At 51.8% G+C, this 19,597-nt stretch overlaps 3 protein-coding genes across 3 annotated transcripts; 2 read left to right on the forward strand and 1 right to left on the reverse strand.

The window, feature by feature from the left end:
* Positions 1–17: 17 nt before the first annotated feature.
* On the forward strand, positions 18–310 carry BO72DRAFT_436890 (uncharacterized protein; the record flags this gene model as incomplete). Its single annotated transcript, XM_040943334.1, has 2 exons — positions 18–119; positions 206–310. The coding sequence occupies exons 1-2, from the start codon at positions 54–56 to the stop codon at positions 308–310; spliced, it is 171 nt and encodes a 56-aa protein (XP_040797650.1). The 5' UTR covers positions 18–53.
* A 121-nt stretch (positions 311–431) lies between these two features.
* Positions 432–4,046, reverse strand: BO72DRAFT_451462 (isoleucine--tRNA ligase ILS1). Its single transcript, XM_040945490.1, has 2 exons — positions 3,512–4,046; positions 432–3,403 (listed from the first exon to the last, which is right to left on the reverse strand). Exons 1-2 carry the CDS (start codon positions 3,938–3,940, stop codon positions 599–601), a joined length of 3,234 nt encoding a protein of 1,077 aa, XP_040797651.1. The 5' UTR covers positions 3,941–4,046; the 3' UTR covers positions 432–598.
* A 9,505-nt stretch (positions 4,047–13,551) lies between these two features.
* On the forward strand, positions 13,552–18,701 carry BO72DRAFT_517922 (pentafunctional protein ARO1; the record flags this gene model as incomplete). The annotated part of the gene is made up of 2 exons (XM_040949633.1): positions 13,552–18,228; positions 18,300–18,701. 2 exons carry the CDS (start codon positions 13,552–13,554, stop codon positions 18,420–18,422), a joined length of 4,800 nt encoding a protein of 1,599 aa, XP_040797652.1. The 3' UTR covers positions 18,423–18,701.
* Positions 18,702–19,597: the final 896 nt, after the last annotated feature.

Consider the following 19,597-nt stretch of genomic DNA (forward strand, 5'->3'; position numbering starts at 1 on the left):
TTACTGACTGAGGCCCTCTGTCAAGTGCCAGGCTGTAAGAGAATAATAAGCAAATGCCTTCAACAAGGACAAGACCTATCGAAAAGTTTGCCAAGGCCACGGCCAAATGCTCTGCAGAGGTATCCCTCACGTCCCTCCTGCTTGTCTCACACGACTGTTCCGTCAGGCATCATGTACACCCAACTGACTGGTGACTGGATCCTAGGCGGCTGCATATGGCAAATGTGTTGTTGCTGACTATAATGCGGTACACAAAGACATGTGTGCCAGAGAATTTATGAAGCTCAAAGACTGTTTTCTGGTAGAGTGAAATACCGACATTCTCGGATGAATAGATGACTGATTTGTGTGCTACAGGCGGCCTCAAAGAAGGTTTAATTTAACTGAACTGTATTGGGCGGCAGAACAGAGGGTTTACTAGGCGTATTGGATTGGCCAGGCATGCATTATGTCTAAATGATAAAAGACAAAAATTTTCGTGTAATAAATTGGGATAGCGAAGAACTCATTTTATCTCATAACGGGGGAAAAAAACAACCACTGGGAATTGTATGAATCTAACTGTTGTCGTTGCACATCTTAACTTGGCCAAAAGTTTCTACAGCTTCAGCAACCGCAACAAGAAGGTGGCCTTCTGGACTTCTTGTTCTTCCTGAATGATCATCTGAGGCTCATCGCCACTTGGCAGCTTGCCGTCAACAAGCTCGTGGCGCTCAAGCGGTCTGCGCACAACCTTTTCGATAGCCTTGGCCTGCGTCTCAAACGCCTTGTTGATACCAATGTCTTCAGGGTCGGACAGAACCACGTACTCCATTTTCACGTCGTCGGTGGGCACCAGACCGGCCTTCTTGCGGAGACGCTGCAGGCGGTTGATAATCTCACGGCCCAAGCCTTGCTCGGCCAGGTCGGGGTACAAATTCGCATCAAGGATGGTCACGAGCTCATTATCGGTATTCGATTCCATGTTAACCGACGAAGAATCCTCCTTTAGACCCTTCTTCACAACAAGATCGCCCTCGATAAGCTCAATGCCATCCACGAGCATCTTCTTTTCAGCGACGAACTTCTTGACGTCTTCACTGGTCAGCGAGGGCAATGCCTTCTTGACCTTCTGGACGTCCTTCTTCAACTTCTTGCCGAGGGTGGGCCAGTCAGCCGAAACACTGTACTGAACATTGTATTTGGCCTCATCAGAAGAAAGAACAAGCTCAAGAACGTTCAGTTCTTCCAGAATGTAGCTCTGTAGAGACCTGACATCTTCAAGGTACTGCTCGTCCTGGTGAATGACGACAAGCGTTTTCAAAGGAGTCTTCAGACCGATGTTGCGTCGCTCACGGGAGGTACGGGCCATTTCGATGACCTTCTGCATCCGGCCGACTCTTCTCTCAACGACCTCGTCGAAAAGCTCCTCGCGCACCTCAGGGAAGGGGAGGAAGTGGACACTACGGCTATCCTCAGCCCGGAGCGCCTCGGGAATGTGGGGCAGGAGCTTCAAGTAGATAGTGTCGGTGAGGAAAGGGGTGAAAGGAGCCAACCCCCTGACCAGAGTGTACAAGACCTCGAAGAGGGTGTTCAGGGCGTGCTGGGTGTCGTCGACACCGTTCTCACCCTTCAAACGTCTACGGTTGAAGCGGATGTACCAGTTGGTGGTGTTATCAATCAAGCCAAGCAGACGAGGGACCACAGTGTACAAACGGTATCCTGCCATCTCTTCGTTCACGAACTTGAGAAGACTCTGACAGCTGGCCAGGATCCAGCGATCCATGACATTGGTGTTGGTAGCTTCCGCCTTGGGGTCGAATACGTAGTCGAAGCCCTGGGTCTTCTTGAAGAGAGCAGCTTGTCCCTCGAAGAACTTGTAACTGTTCCACAAGGGAAGAAGAACCTTGGCAACAATCTCCTTGACACCGGATTCCTTAAACCGGAGGGGCTCTGCTCGCACGACGGGAGAGTTGATCAAATACAATCTCAGGGCGTCGGAACCATATTTGTCCATGACCAGGGCCGGATCAGGGTAGTTCTTCAGACGCTTCGACATCTTCTTTCCATCTTCCGCAAGAACAATACCATTGACGACACAGTTCTTGAAGGGAAGCTTACCGAAGAGGTGGGTTCCCAACACCGTGAGAGTGTAGAACCAACCTCGGGTTTGGTCTAGACCTTCCGCAATGAAATCACCAGGGAAGCTCTTCTCGAATTGGTCCTTGTTCTCGAAGGGATAGTGTTGAGAAGCGTAGGGCATGCTACCTGACTCGAACCAGCAGTCAAACACTTCGCTCACACGGCGAAGGACACCCTTGCCCTGCTTGCTTGGAATAGTGATGTGGTCAACCTTATCACGGTGAAGATCGGTGAGCTCTCCCTCGTAGCCGCTAAGCTGCTTCAACTCTTCGACGCTACCAACCGCAACGACTTCCTTGAAGTCCTCGCTGACCCACAGCGGAAGGGGAGTACCCCAGAAGCGATTGCGGGAGATGTTCCAGTCACGGGCATTCTGGATCCAGCTAGAGAATCGGCGTTCCTTCACGAAACTAGGCACCCAGTGGGATTCCTCGATACCTTGAAGCATCTGTGGGATGATAGGGCCGATCTTGACAAACCATGCAGGAACGGCTCTGTAGATCAAGGGAGTATCGGAGCGCCAGCAGAAGGGGTAGCTGTGAGTGATCTGGCTGTCAACGATCAAGCGACCAGCTGCTTTCAGGTGCTTGATGATAGCCCTATCAGCGGCCTTCACATGTTGCCCTTCGAAATCCTTAACCTCGGCGGTGTAGCAACCAGTTTCATCGACAGGGTTGGGAGGGCTGCGATCTTCATTGATGACACCATGTTCCACAGAAACCTTGTAATCGTCCTCACCAAAAGCGGGAGCTTGGTGAACGATACCAGTACCATCCTCGGCAGTGACATACTCGGCGGTCAAGACACGGAAGCCGAATTCCTTGAATTCTTCGTAGAAGTAGTCGAAGAGAGGCTGGTACTTCCAGTCCTTCATGTGTTCACCCTTGAAACGGTCGACAATCTTGAATTTGGCCTTCTTAGGGTCCTTGTACAGTGTACGGAGCAGGGATTCGAGGAGGACATAGTGCTTTCCGGAGGCTTCGTCAAGGATCTTGATGTATTCGAAGTTGGGGTTGACTGCGAGAGCGATGTTGGAAGGAAGAGTCCACGGCGTGGTCGTCCAGGCAAGGAGGGCAGTCTCAGGGTCGTTCACGAGGGGGAATGTGACCACAACGGCGGGATCCTGAACATCCTTGTAGTTCTGCTGGGCCTCAAAGTTACTGAGGGGGGTGTTGAGGGCAGTCGAGTAAGGCATAACACGGTAGCCGCGGTAGACAAGACCCTTGTCGAACAGCTGCTTGAACACCCACCAGATAGACTCCATGAAGCTAGCATTCATGGTCTATGATACTTGATTAGAAAACACTCTTGAAGCTGAATGATACTTTGAAATGACGGGGTGTTCAGGCGACACGAAGACATGAAACTAATATAGCGCAGAGAGACCTACCTTGTAGTCATTGTCGAAGTCAATCCAGCGACCTAGTCGTTCGATAGTCTCCCGCCATTCCGAGGCGAATCTCATGACAATGGCTCGGCACTCCTCGTTGTATTTCTCGATTCCAATCTTCTGAACGGCCTCCAGACCCGACATTCCCAGCTTCTTGTCAATCTCATACTCGATGGGAACACCGTGGGTATCCCAGCCAAACCGACGCTCGACATAGTGACCCTTCATAGACCAATAACGGGGGATGATATCCTTGATGGTCGAGGCGAGCAAGTGACCGTAGTGAGGAAGACCAGTCGCAAATGGAGGGCCATCGTAGAAGGTGTAAGGCTCGCGGCCCTCGGAGAGTTCGACCTGTCTCCGGAAAGCGTTGATCTCCCTCCACCTCTTGAGGATGGCCTCCTCTTCACGAGGAAAATCAATGGACATGACGAGCAGGTGAGTGCGGTCGTCGAAAAAGGGAAGGGGGGGGAGGCTGCAATCGATACGATCTGCGCAGAGAGTGGATGGCCGCGGGGTAGAAATAGAGTCGTGCGCACGATAAAGTCGTGAGTCACCCCGCGGTTGGAATTTTAGCCAAGCTGCACAAAGGAACCAACCTAGTGCGTGCCCCGCCTGCCGCCGGAATGAGGCGCGCCAGGACTCAAGGTTCCTAGTACGTAGCCACAATACTTAATATTATCCACACGTGTCTAGCTCTCCTACACATGGACCCTGAACCAGCTGGACCATAATTGTTCATGGATATCTACGGGGTCTTATTTTGTCTATCATCCAACGACAGTGAGGGCTGATGCATAGTCCAGCTTTCTCGACGCTGCAACCTACTCATCCTCTTCATCATCCTCTTCTTCCTCATCTTCCGCTTCAGATACTTCTTGTCCGAGATCCTTCAGGCGTTGCTGGAGAAATCAATGAGTCACTTACATGCACGTCAGAGTTTGGGTAAAAGGGTAAAGGGGTGACTCACCTTGTCCTGGTTTCTCTTGGCTTCGAGATCCCCAAAGACAATGAGAAGATCTTCTAGTTCGGACTGTGCCGCCTGGCGTGCTTCTTCCTTCTCGCTGGCCTCAGATCGGGCCTTCTCAAGCTCTTTTCGTACAGCTTCCAGGGCTGCTGCCGTCTTCTGAGCTTCTGCTTTAGCCTGCTCGACCTCGCTCTCCGCCTTCTCAATCCTCTTTTCTAGCGCAGCGTGTTTGTCTGAGCTGTCATGGCGCACGGATTGCAGATCTTGCGTAGATTTTTCTATGGTCGACTGCAACTCGGACTGTAACCCTTGCTTGGTGGTCTCATGCTCGGCAATTTCGGCCTTGTGTTGCTGCTTGATCTTGTCAATATCCGACTTCAGAGTCTGAATTGTGTCATTGAGGCCGGACACTTCATGCGCGTGCTTCTCAGTGTTCGCACCGCTGCCCGACTGGAGGTCCTCAATTGTTTTCTGCAGCTCGGACACTGAGCTTGCATGCTTCTCTCTATCCGCATCGAGCTTGGATTGAAGGTCGTCGATCGTTTTTTGCAGCTCAGACAGTGATTTTGTATGTTTCTCTTCATCCGCACCGTGCTTGGATCGTAGATCCTCAATCGTTTTGTTCAAGTCAGACAATTTCTCGGCATGCTTGGCCTTCTGCGTATCAAGTTCAGATTGGAGCGTAGTTGAAGTCGAGCTCTGAGCGGACAACTCTGCCGCATGCTTCTCTTCGCTGGTTTGCAGTGCGGATTGAAGGTCATTGATCGTCTTTTTCAAAGAAGATAGCTCCTCGGCGTGTTTTCCTTTCTGTGCGTCGATTTCGGACTGGAGAGTACTAATCTTCTCGCTCTGCGCTGACAATTCTGCGTGCTTGTCGTTGCTAGCTTCTAGCTGAGACCGCAGGTCTTCGATTGTCTTGTTCAGGTCAGACAACTCCGATGCATGCTTTTGCTTATTCGACTCGAGCTCGGACTGAAGTTTGCTGGCTGTCTTTTGTAACTCAGACACTTCAGCGGTGTGTTGTTCTTTGTTGGACTCGAGTCCCGCCTGCAGAGATTGGATTGTGCTGTTGAGGTCCAGAACCTCAGCCACATGCTGTCCCTTGATCTTTTCGGCCTCGGAACTCAATTTCTGAATCGTTGCCTTCAATTTGGCAATTTCGCCTACGTGCTGATCTCGAACTCGAGTAAGATCGGTTTCCAGAGACCGAATATGCTTCCGTAGATCAGCTGCCTCGCCGTCATGATGCTTCTTGGCGTGATAGAGCTGCCTTTCGTAATCAGCTGCAGTTTCCTTAAGGCGTTTTTCACAAGCTCGAATCTGCTCCTCATGCTTCCTTGAGAGTTCGTTTTGATCGCGCTTCTGCTGCTCCTTCAACGCCGCGATATCCTTTTCGTGACTTCTTTTGAGCGATTCGGTAACTTGCTGTAATTTGGTGGACTCTACAGCAGTAGAATCTCGTGTCTTTCGGTGTTCTGCTTGCTCTTGCTCAAACTTTGACTGCAAAGCAAGCAGATCCTCTTCCAGCTTCTGTACTACATTGCCTTTCTCTTCGATTTCCGCTCGAAGAGTATCAACTAGCTCACGTGATACACCTCTTTCCACTCCGTTGGTGATGATGGATATTTCCAGTTCGGGCTCTCGGTCGATTGCACGAGTCAAACGACTGAAATTGTCCTTCAAGAATTCGATGAAGGCCCGATCAAAATAAATCTCCGGCAGCCCGCCATCGGATTGTGCTCCAACTGTTTGTGGTAGGACCTCGAAGTCACGTACCAAGGAAGCTTCTCTAAACCGAGTGATCCGGTCAATGTATTGTTCTCTCCCCAATTGATCGAGAATCAACTTGTGCAATGTCTTGCGAGGTATAGGCGAGTCTTTGGAGGAGAATTCATATATAATTCCCAGTAGGATAGTGCAGAGGCCAGGCACAAGCACATTGGAGACCCCACGATGTTTGACCTCCTGGAGTAAACTCTGAATGCTGCTGCCCTCGCCCAGAAAATCATTCACGGCATCTGGCTCCTCATATAGCCAACCACAAAGCAACATCAAATACCCAAGGGTGATACGCTCATCGTCGCCGCGCTGCAAACCGGTGATCAGGTTGCCCACTATAGTCTGAATACAGGTGATCACTTCTTCGCCTTGTTCAGCATCACCCTCGGTCACTCCCATGGCGATTTCCTTTGCTTCGGCATTCTCCCAAAGCAACTGGTACATGAGTACAGCCGCCATCCAGGTTTGATAAGGATCAGCGTTGCCACGAGACTCTGGTGGCGTGAGTAGAACGGATAGAATGTTCGGGATCTGGTCTTCGCCGCTGACATGGCCTTGAATCGCCCGACCCAATACATGAACGCGGATTCCAGAATGGTTCGCGAAGAATGCCTTTACACACTCACAGGCAGCTAGACGTGCGTCTAGGAGCGAAATAGGTGCAGGCTCTAGTGTCAGTTTGAGCAAGGCTTCGATCACATTGATCGGCTGAGTCTGCTTGGCCTCCGTGGTGCCATTCGCAGCAACATTATCGGCCAGTTGTGGGCCCCAGACTACCTCCACATCACCGAATTTTTCCTGTAGTGGTTTGTTTGCACGGATAAGGTCTGCGCATGTTGCAAGTGCCTAGGAAAGTAAGCATCGTGCTGAAGGCAATGGAAATTGAAGAGATCCAACCTTAGCCGTCACGTTGACATTGAATCTTTGACCGAAAGCTGTGCTTAACACTTGCTCCATAACGCCATGGTTCCAGAAAGCCATCTGGTTTGCAGGAGTGTTGACTCCTCCCTTTACAAGAAAAAGCTGGATAATGACCAACAGTCCCCAGATGTTCTTATCACGGTGAGCGAAGGTCCATTGCAGTGTCTGGTCTTCGGGCTCCTGGTCTTGATTTGCGTCGGCAAGAAGCTTCGCTAGTCGCTTGACACAACCCGTTTCACGGAAGTATGACTGGTTCGAGATGTTGAGCCGTAGAAGATTGGCCAGTAAAGAGAGGCAATCTTCAACGACTTCCGACCCATGAATCAATGCGCCTTCAGCGTCTATCAGGGAGAATATAAGATCGAAGGCATTCTCGAAGGCAACAAGTTTCTGGAATTCCTCCGATGCTGGCGTGAGCGCGATGAGAAGAAGCAACGCCTCTAAGGATAGCAACTATGCATTAGCGCGGGAATACAAAAATAGTTCTCGATTTTGCAGGGAGCGTACCATTGCGCACCGGTTCTCGAGAATCTCCCAATGCGCTGACGAGTCTCGGGATACCCAGAGGCGCAGTCAGAATACACTCCTGTGTCCTTTCCGGCCGCGCACTAGAAATTTGAAACATCAATTGCAAGGAGTAGAGGCGAGAGTAGAAGTCGCGTGTATCTAGCAGATCGAGGAGCGCGGTGATATTGTCTTGTCGCTTCCGCCCAGTCAGCAATGCCTTACGGAACACGTAGCGAACACCGAACCTGGGTGAATTCATCTGACAACCAGAGAGCGATTTCATCGGACGCTTCGGGCTGGATCAAGACTATGTTAGAGCCTCTAGTTCATCAGAGCTGTCAGAGAGAAGAAGACCAACACTATTCTCGTCGGGAGTGAACAGCATCAACAAGGTCTCCAGGACCACCTTAATTGTGTCCACATCCTCGCGGTCATTTCTCAAACAACTGATCAACGGTCGCAGTGCGCCCGAAGCAACAGAAGCTGGGTAAGTTTTTGAAAAGCTTCTGAGTCCTTGAATGGCCGCTCTTCGATCTTCCAACAAAGTGGCACTCTGGAGTCGACTACTGAGAGTATTAATGGTGTCCGTAGCCGTTTGTTTGGCCGGAGCCTGCGATTCGAGGATTCGGAACATCGCAATCGATAACTCGTAATTTCATGGTCACCGCCGGCCGTGGGCGTAGAAGTGCAGAAGCATTGAGTGGTCTTGAGGGTGTGAGTGTAAAAGAGATTGATAGCGTTGGAGTCCTCGATCGGCTGAGTTGTTCTCTCCGTTAGTTATGGAGCTGCAGCTGGACTAGTCCCGACAGCTAAGTTTAAACTAGCCTAACCCAGAGGCGGAGGCGGCGGCGGCGGCGACGCTGCATAGGATGATAGGAATGACCCGAAGCCAAGGGCTCGCGCTAAGCATCCGGAACCGCGACAAAAGAAGCGCCGGCTCCCCGGTTCTTTCAAAAGTCAACGGCTGACTGTCGCAGAGACTTTCAAAGACCCTTGCCGTCGTCGCCTTTCGCACTCCTTTCACCGGCCCCATTTCTTTGTCTTGCTGGCTCAGGCTGGGTGAAGTGGGAATTGTCGCTGAAACATAATCTCGCGCGACCGCGGACCTTGTCCCCAACACGAATCCCCAGTTACTTTTGCCGATCTGAGGCCTCGAGACAGCCGATGCAGCGCATCCGCGAAACAATTTGAAACTACATATTTCGTTTGCGAACTTTTCTACCTTTGTGTTTGATATATAACAGCAGCCATGGGTGTCCCAGCGCTTTTCCGATGGTTATCCAACAAGTACCCAAAGATCATCTCTCCTGTCATCGAGGAAACTCCCTATGAAGTCAACGGCGAAGAGGTCCCGGTTGATACCACGCGCCCCAATCCAAATGGCGATGAAATGGACAACCTGTATCTGGACATGAACGGTATCGTCCATCCCTGTACTCATCCCGAAGGAAAGCCTCCTCCGGCGAATGAACAGGAGATGATGGTCGAGATCTTCAAGTATACTGATAGGGTGGTCAACATGGTCCGCCCCAGAAAACTTCTCATGATCGCTGTCGGTAAGTGAATCGCGGTCACCTTGATTCTACAGCGAAATTCGGCCTCGTGTTAACACTTATCGCAAATTCAGATGGAGTCGCGCCACGAGCGAAAATGAACCAGCAACGAGCACGTCGTTTCCGTTCGGCTCAAGAAGCTAGAGAGGCGGATGAGAAGAAGGAGGAGTTCCGGAAGATGCTTGCGAAGCAGAACGGTAACAAGCAGGACGAGGATCTTTCGGAACAAGTCATCCAGAAGACTTGGGACAGCAATGTCATCACACCCGGAACTCCTTTCATGGATATTCTTGCTGCCGCTTTGCGCTACTGGATTGCTTACAAGCTCAACACCGACCCGGCTTGGGAGAAGGTATGAGTCAGGTTTCTTTATTTGCTTGAGTGCGGATCCGCTAATCATAATAGCTCAAAATCATTATCTCCGATGCGACTGTACCAGGTGAAGGAGAACACAAGATCATGGAGTTCGTCCGGTCTCAGCGGGCGGATCCCGAGCATGATCCTAACACTCGCCACGTCATTTACGGTCTGGATGCAGACTTAATTATGCTGGGTCTTGCTACTCATGAGCCTTATTTCCGAGTTCTGCGCGAGGATGTGTTTTTCCAGGAGTCCAAGCCACGGACATGTCGCCTGTGCGGTCAGCCCGGCCATAAAGCGGACGAGTGCAGAGGGCAGGCAAAGGAGAAGAGTGGAGAGTTTGATGAGAAGCAGAAAGGATCCTCCCTCAAACCATTCATTTGGCTCAATGTTGGTATTCTACGAGAGTATCTTGCTGCCGAGCTGTATGTTCCGCAGCAGCCTTTTCCCTTCGACTTGGAGCGTGCTTTGGATGATTGGGTCTTCATGTGTTTCTTCGTAGGAAATGACTTCCTTCCGCACTTACCATCATTAGACATTCGCGAAAATGGCATCGACACGCTAATCGCAATCTGGCGCGACAATATCCCCGTCATGGGCGGATATTTGACCCAAGATGGGCATGTCGACCTGAAGAGAGCTCAGCTTATTCTTCAAGGACTGGCGAAGCAGGAAGATGCTATTTTCCGCCGTCGTAGACAAGCTGAAGAGAGGAAGCTTGCAAACGAGAAGAGGCGCAAGCAGGAAGACCAAGCGCGTCGCGAAGAGCAGGCGAAAAGACAGCGAAGAGGCTCCCCTAGCTATGACACTCACGAATCACCCACTCCGAACCGAGCCCGCGGTAGCGCAGACGCAGCACCTCCAAGTGGAGTGGAGCTAATCACACCTGCTCGCGGAGAACTAACGCGGGAGGCGAGGGAATTGACTCACAGCATGGTGGTCAACCGTGGAGCAGTGTATAAGGCTAATATGGCCAACAAGAGCGCCGCCGCTATACTCAAGAGCAAGATGATGCAAGGCTCGCAGGAGGGATCGGCTTCGAACGAGACCGAGGAATCTACACCGGGGGATTCTGAAGCAGCAGACGACAAGATGGATCAGGATCAAACCTCACCTTCGGTACTTGGTAAGAGAAAGGCCGAAGCAGATGCTGCGGCGACTCCAAGCAAGGACTCCCCGAACACACCCAAGGACGATGAGATGCCCCCGGACAATGTTCGTCTCTGGGAGGAGGGATATGCTGATCGATACTATGAGCAAAAGTTCGGGGTCGATCCGCAAGACAAGGAGTTCCGTCACAAGGTCGCGCGGGCGTATGCTGAAGGCTTGGCCTGGGTCCTTCTGTATTATTTCCAAGGATGTCCTTCATGGACGTGGTATTACCCATATCACTACGCACCCTTTGCGGCCGATTTCGTGGACATTGGTGAAATGGAGTTGTCGTTTGAGAAGGGAACGCCCTTCAAACCTTTCGAGCAACTGATGGGTGTGCTGCCAGCTTCATCTAATCATGCCATTCCTGAGGTCTTCCACCCGCTGATGAGCGATCCCGAGAGTGAAATCATCGACTTCTACCCGGAAGATTTCCCTCTTGACTTGAACGGCAAGAAATTCGCTTGGCAGGGCGTTGTCTTGCTGCCGTTTATCGATGAAAAGCGGTTGCTGGATGCCATGGCCAAAAAATATCCTTTGTTGTCGGATGATGAGAAAGCTAGAAACACCCCTGGTCAGGAAGTACTGATGATAGCTGACAGTCATCCTGTATACCAAGACCTCGTTGCCAATTTCTATTCGAAGAAGCAGGGCGCCTCCAAGTACAAACTCAACATGCGGGCAAGTGAAGGACTGGCCGGCGAGGTTGAGCGCAACGAGACATATATCCCACACAGCTCGCTAGTGTCGTCCCTTGAGGAATATGGCATGCCGTCTCTCGAGCAGGATCGATCTCTAACGTGAGTACCATCTTCACTTCTAACCAGTATATTATTCCTGGTGTCGTTAAAAGTACTGATCTGACGTTTTCTAGTGTCAATTACGAAATTCCCAAGTCAAAGAACATTCACAAGTCCATGCTTCTCCGAGGTGTTAAGCTCCCGCAACCGGCACTTGACAATGGGGACATCCAGGCCGTTAAATCCAGAGCTCAGCATTCGGGTCGATCATTTGGTGGTGCACCGTTCCGCAATGGCAGAGGCGGTCGCATGAACTATGCCAGCAACCGAAACGATAGCGACCGCCCGAACCCGTTTGCAGCACACCTTGACCCTAAATTTGCGCCCCCTGGCAGTTCTAGTGCGCCGATGGGCATGTCTTCCGGCTGGGCTCCTCCTGGCTCAGGACATGGAGGCTATTCTCGAGGACCGCCCCCTCCTCCCCGTGGTGGCTCTTACCACCGGGGCGGGCACTACTCGGGCCAGCAGCACCAGAACGCGCCCGGGAATAACTATGATTATTACGGACGAAGCCAGCAGGGTTACTACCAGCAAGGGTCCTATGGTAACAACTCTGGTAATCAGTACCAGGGTAGACATGGCGGCGGCGGTGGTAATGGTGGGTATGGCCGGGGAGGGTATCAAGGCCGGGACCATTACTCTTCGCGAGGCTCTGGTGGTGGATACGGTCGCTATTAGTGTTTCACGGCCATGGTCAGATCCGCTCGGGTTTGTGTCTCAGGTGCCGATCGTACCTGATCTAGTTTATGCTATGTAAGACCCTTGGTTTGGGGGTTTTGTTTTTGGTTTATTTTTTTTTTGTCGTTTGGTTGCGGTTTTCTCCATTTGCATGAACAGTCCTGCGATTGCAACTATGCGGAATAAGAACTATGATGGGATTGAAAGAACTGGGACACTTGGGATAGGCGTTGAAAGGGACAACATTCAGCTGGTGGCCTCTTATCATGAATTTACTCTGTGGTTAGAAACTGGGACAAACGAACAATGATGTAGATCTGAGCAATTCTGGGCTAAGATTCTCTCCACTCTAGGACCCGATCGGCTTGAGCTCATCTGGTTGACGATCGTAGTTCGATACTCATACCCACTTACGGCAGCTGTGAAAGGCAATCAGCTTGCGTTCAGCTGAATTGTGGGGGTTCGGGGGTTTGTACAGTACGAGTAGTACAGCACACAGTCAGTGCGTGCGGACAATGAGCATTTGGGCCAAAGGATGAGTTGAGTGTAGTGCAGCCAGAGAATGCTGTAGTGGGATGAAAGCCAAGGCATTATTGGAGCTGCACTAGACTAGATTGACTACCGGTACGTAGTTTTAGTGTCCGGTAGGGACGACGGCAGGACAGCGGCAGGACAGCGGCAGGACGACATCGGAGGCGGTCACCTTTTTCTTTCCTTTTCTCTGTGTAATAGAGGTAAGTGTATGGCACACACACCACAGTGCACTGTGAGTCAGTCATTCATTTCTACCGTGTCTGGATTGGGTGGAGCTGCAGACTTCCCCCTTCTCCTCATTCCAGTCCCTTATTATTCCTTCCAGTTTCTTGGTAGAAGTTCCCTTTCCTTCTTCTCTCCAATTCCTCCATCTTATCTTTTCCATTCTCTTGTGTCCGCTGCCTCTTCCATCCCCTCCATCCCGCCTTCTTCGGTCTCTCTCCGCCGAGCCCCGCCGCCGAGGGGAATTTGTCCGCTTTGCCGGAGTCATTGGGCTCGAGAGGTACGTACGATTAAAGTCTTTTTTGCCCTCGCTCTCTATTTCCTTTCCTTCTCTTCTATCTTCTCGCTGCGATTTCGTCTCAATTCATCCGGCTCAAGCGCCTCTATTTCTCGTCTCTCCGATTGCATCTTACCTTCTCGCCCGCGAGAAAAGTCGCCATCGGTCAAGTCCGCGTCGGACCTGCGCCTGAGGGGCATTTGCAATTCTATTTCCACAGCATGAATTGAGCACAAATACAGTCTGTTCTCTCGAATTAACATTGACTTCTATGCCCAACAGTCCTCAAAATGCCCGAACCTACGAAAATCAGCATTCTCGGTCAGGAGAGCATCATTGCTGACTTCGGCCTCTGGCGCAACTATGTCGCGCAAGACCTGGTCAGCAATTGCTCCTCCACCACCTATGTTCTCATCACAGATACGAATATTGGTTCTATCTACACTCCAGAGTTTCAAAAAGCTTTCGATGCTGTCGCTGCTACCGTTACTCCCTCCCCGCGTCTGTTGATCTACCAGGTCGCCCCCGGTGAAGTGTCCAAATCCAGACAGACGAAAGCCGCCATCGAGGACTGGATGTTGAGCCAGAGCCCACCATGTGGCCGGGATACAGTAGTCATTGCTCTTGGCGGAGGTGTCATTGGAGACCTGACTGGATTTGTCGCTTCCACCTACATGCGCGGGGTCCGTTATGTACAAGTACCCACGACGTTGCTCGCCATGGTGGATTCCTCCATCGGTGGGAAGACTGCGATCGATACACCGCTAGGAAAGAACTTGATTGGCACGATCTGGCAACCGACCAGGATCTACATTGACCTCGAATTTCTGGAGACCCTCCCTGTGCGCGAGTTCATCAATGGCATGGCGGAAGTGATCAAGACGGCAGCAATCTCGAGTGAGGAAGAATTCACTGCGCTGGAAGCCAACGCAGAAGTGATTCTTTCTGCTGTTCGTCAGGAGGTCAAACCTGGCCAGCGTCGCTTCCAGGGAATCGAAGATATCATGAAGGCTCGTATTCTGGCGTCTGCTCGTCACAAGGCCTATGTCGTGTCCGCTGACGAGCGTGAGGGTGGTCTCCGCAATCTGTTGAACTGGGGTCACTCCATTGGTCATGCCATCGAGGCTATCCTGACCCCTCAGGTCCTCCACGGTGAGTGTGTCGCCATTGGTATGGTCAAGGAGGCCGAATTGGCCCGCCATCTTGGCATCTTGAAGGGTGTTGCGGTCGCTCGTATCGTCAAGTGCCTTACCGCCTACGGATTGCCTACGTCTCTGAAGGATGCGCGCATCCGGAAGCTTACTGCTGGAAAGCACTGCTCCGTTGAGCAGCTCCTCTTCAACATGGCCCTGGATAAGAAGAACGATGGTCCCAAGAAGAAGGTCGTTCTTTTGTCTGCGATCGGGCGCACATACGAACCCAAGGCTAGCGTTGTTCCGAACGAGGACATCAGCGTCGTTCTCGCTCCGAGTATCGAGGTGTACCCCGGTGTCGCACCAGCTTCAAATGTTGTCTGTACTCCCCCAGGCTCGAAGAGTATCTCGAACCGAGCATTGATCCTGGCTGCTCTCGGTTCGGGTACCTGTCGCATCAAGAACCTGCTTCACTCGGACGACACTGAAGTCATGTTGAACGCATTGGAGCGACTGGGAGCTTGTACCTTCTCCTGGGAGGAGGAGGGTGAGGTTCTTGTGGTGAACGGCAAGGGAGGTGATCTCCAAGCGACCTCTACGCCGCTTTACCTTGGTAATGCGGGAACGGCTTCGCGCTTCCTCACTACGGCCGCTACCCTTGCTACGCCTGGCGATGTTGACTACAACATCCTTACGGGTAACAACCGCATGAAGCAGAGACCTATCGGCGACTTGGTTGATGCGTTGACCGCCAACGGTGCATCCGTTGAATACGTGGAGAGCAAGGGCAGTCTCCCTCTTAAGATTGCCGCCTCTGGTGGTTTCGCTGGAGGCAGAATCAACCTTGCTGCCAAGGTTTCATCGCAATATGTGTCTTCGTTGCTTATGTGCGCTCCTTACGCCAAGGAGCCGGTTACCCTTAAGCTGGTGGGCGGAAAGCCCATTTCGCAGCCTTACATTGATATGACCACGGCGATGATGAGATCCTTCGGCATTGACGTCCAGAAGTCCACCACTGAGGAACACACCTACCACATCCCTCAGGGACGTTATGTTAACCCTGATGAGTATGTGGTGGAGAGTGATGCTAGCTCTGCTACCTACCCTCTGGCCATTGCTGCCCTGACTGGCACCACCTGTACTGTTCCCAACATTGGTTCGAAGTCCCTACAGGGTGACGCCCGCTTCGCAGTGGAAGTTTTGCGCCCGATGGGCTGTACTGTTGTGCAAACTGATACCTCGACTACTGTCACGGGTGCTCCCGGTGGTGCTCTGCGTCCGTTGCCTAATGTGGACATGGAGCCCATGACTGATGCGTTCCTCGGAGCATCAGTGCTGGCAGCCGTTGCTCGTGGTGAGGGATCGAACCACACCACTCGCATCTACGGTATCGCAAACCAACGTGTGAAGGAATGCAACCGCATCAAGGCCATGAAGGATGAACTTGCCAAGTTCGGTGTCGTCTGTCGTGAGCATGATGATGGACTTGAAATCGATGGTATTGACCGTTCGACTCTCCGCCAGCCTGCTGGTGGTATCTTCTGTTATGACGACCACCGTGTGGCTTACAGTTTCAGTGTCCTTTCTCTTGTGACCCCTCAGTCGACTCTGATCCTGGAGCGTGAGTGCGTCGGTAAGACCTGGCCCGGCTGGTGGGATGCCTTGAAGCAGTTGTTCGGTGTTAAGCTTGAGGGTAAAGAGCTCAAGGAAGAAGAGGTCTTGGCTCTCACGCAAGCCGAGAAGTCCAGCGCATCTGTTTTCATCATCGGCATGCGTGGTGCCGGTAAGACTACCAGTGGACAGTGGGTTGCGAAGACTTTGAAGCGACCCTTCGTGGATCTGGATACCGAGCTTGAGAAGACGGAAGGCATGACAATTCCCGAGCTTATCAAGCAACGCGGCTGGCAGGGCTTCAGAGACGCCGAGCTCAATCTTCTGCAGCGCACCCTGAAAGAACGCGCGACCGGATACGTGTTCGCGTGCGGTGGTGGCATTGTCGAGATTCCAGAGGCTAGGAAGTTGCTTACTGACTACCACAAGACCAAGGGTAATGTCCTGCTCATTCTGCGTGACATCAAGCAGGTTATGGACTTCCTTCAAATCGATCGTACCCGCCCGGCCTATGTTGAAGATATGATGGGTGTCTGGTTGCGTCGCAAGCCCTGGTTCCAGGAGTGCAGCAACTTGCAGTACTTCAGTCAGACGGCGAGCACTGGAGGTCTCGCTCGGGCATCTGAAGATTTCAGACGTTTCTTGAAGACCGTTACCGGGGAGATTGACAGTCTCGATATCATTAAGCGTAAAGAGCACTCATTCTTTGTCTCTCTCACTCTTCCTGATCTGCGATCGGCGAGCGACATCCTGAAAGAAGTCTGCGTCGGCTCTGATGCAGTAGAATTACGTGTTGATCTGCTGAAGGACCCGGCCTCGGATGACGAGATTCCCTCAGTCGACTACGTGGCCGAGCAGATGTCGTTCCTCCGTAGTCAGACCTCACTTCCTTTGATTTTCACTATCCGTACCCAGAGTCAAGGTGGTCGCTTCCCCGATAACGCCTATGATGAGGCGAGAGAGCTCTACCGTCTTGCGATCCGGTCTGGTACCGAGTTCGTAGACCTGGAGATCGCTTTCCCCGATGATTTGCTGCGCTCGGTCACGGAATCGAAGGGCTATTCCAAGATCATTGCCTCTCACCACGACCCCAAGGGAGAGCTTGCATGGGGCAACATGTCCTGGATGAAGTACTACAACCGCGCGCTCGAGTACGGCGACGTGATCAAGCTTGTTGGTGTTGCCAAGACCCTTGACGACAACACTGCTTTGAGAAAATTCAAGCAGTGGGCTGCAGAGGCACATGATGTTCCTGTGATTGCCATCAACATGGGTGACAATGGACAACTCAGCCGTATCTTGAACGGTTTTATGACTCCGGTGTCTCACCCCAGTCTCCCATTCAAGGCTGCTCCGGGCCAGCTCTCTGCGACCGAAATCCGCAAAGGGCTATCCCTGATGGGTGAGCTCAAACCTAAGAAGTTCGCACTCTTTGGAACTCCAATCTCTCAGTCCCGATCTCCGGCTCTTCACAATACGCTTTTTGCCCAGACGGGTCTCCCTTACGAGTATGGCCGTCTCGAGACGGCCAACGCTGAGGACGTCAAGGACTTCATCCGCTCTCCTGATTTCGGAGGTGCCTCAGTCACGATCCCTCTGAAGCTGGACATTATGCCATTGCTGGACGAGATTTCCTCTGACGCCGAGATCATCGGCGCAGTGAACACTATTGTGCCCGTCCTCGCTGGTCAAGACAAGCCTGCCCGTTTGATTGGTTACAACACGGATTGGCAGGGGATGACGCTGTCCCTTCGCAACGCTGGTGTGTACGGCTCCAACGGAGATGCTAGTGCCGTGGTCATCGGTGGTGGAGGTACGGCTCGGGCGGCCATCTACGCCCTTCACAACATGGGCTTCTCCCCCATCTACATTGTCGGACGGTCTCCGGCCAAGCTCGAAACCATGGTGTCCACCTTCCCCACTAGCTACAACATTCGCATTGTGGAGTCTGCCGAGTCGCTAGACACGATTCCTAAGGTGGCCATTGGCACTATCCCCGCCGACAAGCCCATCGACACTGGCATGCGCGAGATCCTGTGCCACATGTTCACACGTGCTCAAGAGGCTGACGCCGACATCGCCAAGTCCGTGGAGAAGGTTCCCCGGGTGCTCCTCGAGATGGCCTACAAGCCTTCTGTGACGACCCTGATGCAGCTGGCGTCCGACGCCGGTTGGCACACAGTCCCCGGCCTGGAGGTTCTTGTTGGCCAAGGCTGGTACCAGGTATGATTGACCTTAAGGGATCCCTGTTTTTAATTGTTTGCCATGCGGCTGACTAGATTTTGCGTGCTTAGTTCCAACACTGGACCGGTATCTCGCCACTCTACCAAAATGCAAGGGTATGTTCTAATCACAATGCCATCGGAGCTGAAATCAAAGGTACATTGTGGCTGACACTTCATGGCAGGAAGCCGTGATTGGATCGCCCAGCGCCGATTCTGCATGAAGCACTCTATCTTAGTTCCGAACTACTGGGAGGGGGGGGGCGACAAGCCGTCGCTTATCCCCGGAGATCTGGTGCATCTTGCGAGGATGGACATATTGGGATGGACGGATCTCACTCGAAAGTAAAAGCCTGCATTGTTTGTTCGGGGATGGGGTTTATACCAAAACAGATACAGTTTTGATTATCTCTAGATGCCAGTAATATAGATCAATGACCAATTCCAGTCTGTCACATGGTCCTTGGCCATTCTTCTCTTCTTAACCACCGTTCAACGCTAAACAAGCGCACTGCGGACTATTGTGTTTCTTTACCTTGGAAATTGCTGCGCCCATCTGTTCCATCAGCACTAGCCCACCTGCCCCCCGATGGTATCGAGTAGAACAGACAAGGCCATGAGTCACGTTGACACCTACGCTTCTCACGACGGTCACGAGACATATAACGTGACTAAATTGGTTGGACTTAGCGTGATACAGAGTGTACAGTACTATGGTCCACTCCTCAGTGTTAGAGAGGAGACAAGTCGACCCACAACTGGAAGCGGGGTAAGAAGTTGGATGGGATAGTACTGTACCAATATCTGCGACACGTGTCCTTGCTACGTTTGAGTCTTCTCGCAATTTCGAACTAACTACTCGTAAAAAACCAACTGAGACCCATCATGTTTGAGACAATCCACGCAGCAGCATGGCAATGACAATGTCCATTCACATGAGTAAAAGAAGTAGATAACTAATATCACGGGTAGATAGATACTGTAGTACTCCGTCGTGGAAAAACATGTACTGCACGTACTGTATTACTATTAATAGCACCCACCCATTGGGTAAGTAGCCGGAAGTTAAGTTACGGCCTCGTAATCGGTACCATCACTTTCTGTAGGTACTTCGAGGGGTCACGATCAGACGACCAGTCCTTCTTTTCTAAGCGAACAGAAAAACAACATCCTATTACCTTGGTTTGATGGAATTCTTACTCCGTGGAGAAATTTTAGATCATTCTTGTGAAAATAGATTGCGTGCGAGTTTCTCTCGACGTGCTAGCCGGTCAACAGTAAGTAAAAGGTCTAGATGTTTGGATTTTGAAGAGGGTCCGTCCGTCCGTTCGTGGCCCCAAGAATCTAGACCGCGACCGCGAACCGGTCGG

Source organism: Aspergillus fijiensis (assembly GCF_003184825.1).
Source record: "Aspergillus fijiensis CBS 313.89 unplaced genomic scaffold BO72scaffold_57, whole genome shotgun sequence".
NCBI classification, from domain to species: domain Eukaryota; kingdom Fungi; phylum Ascomycota; class Eurotiomycetes; order Eurotiales; family Aspergillaceae; genus Aspergillus; species Aspergillus fijiensis.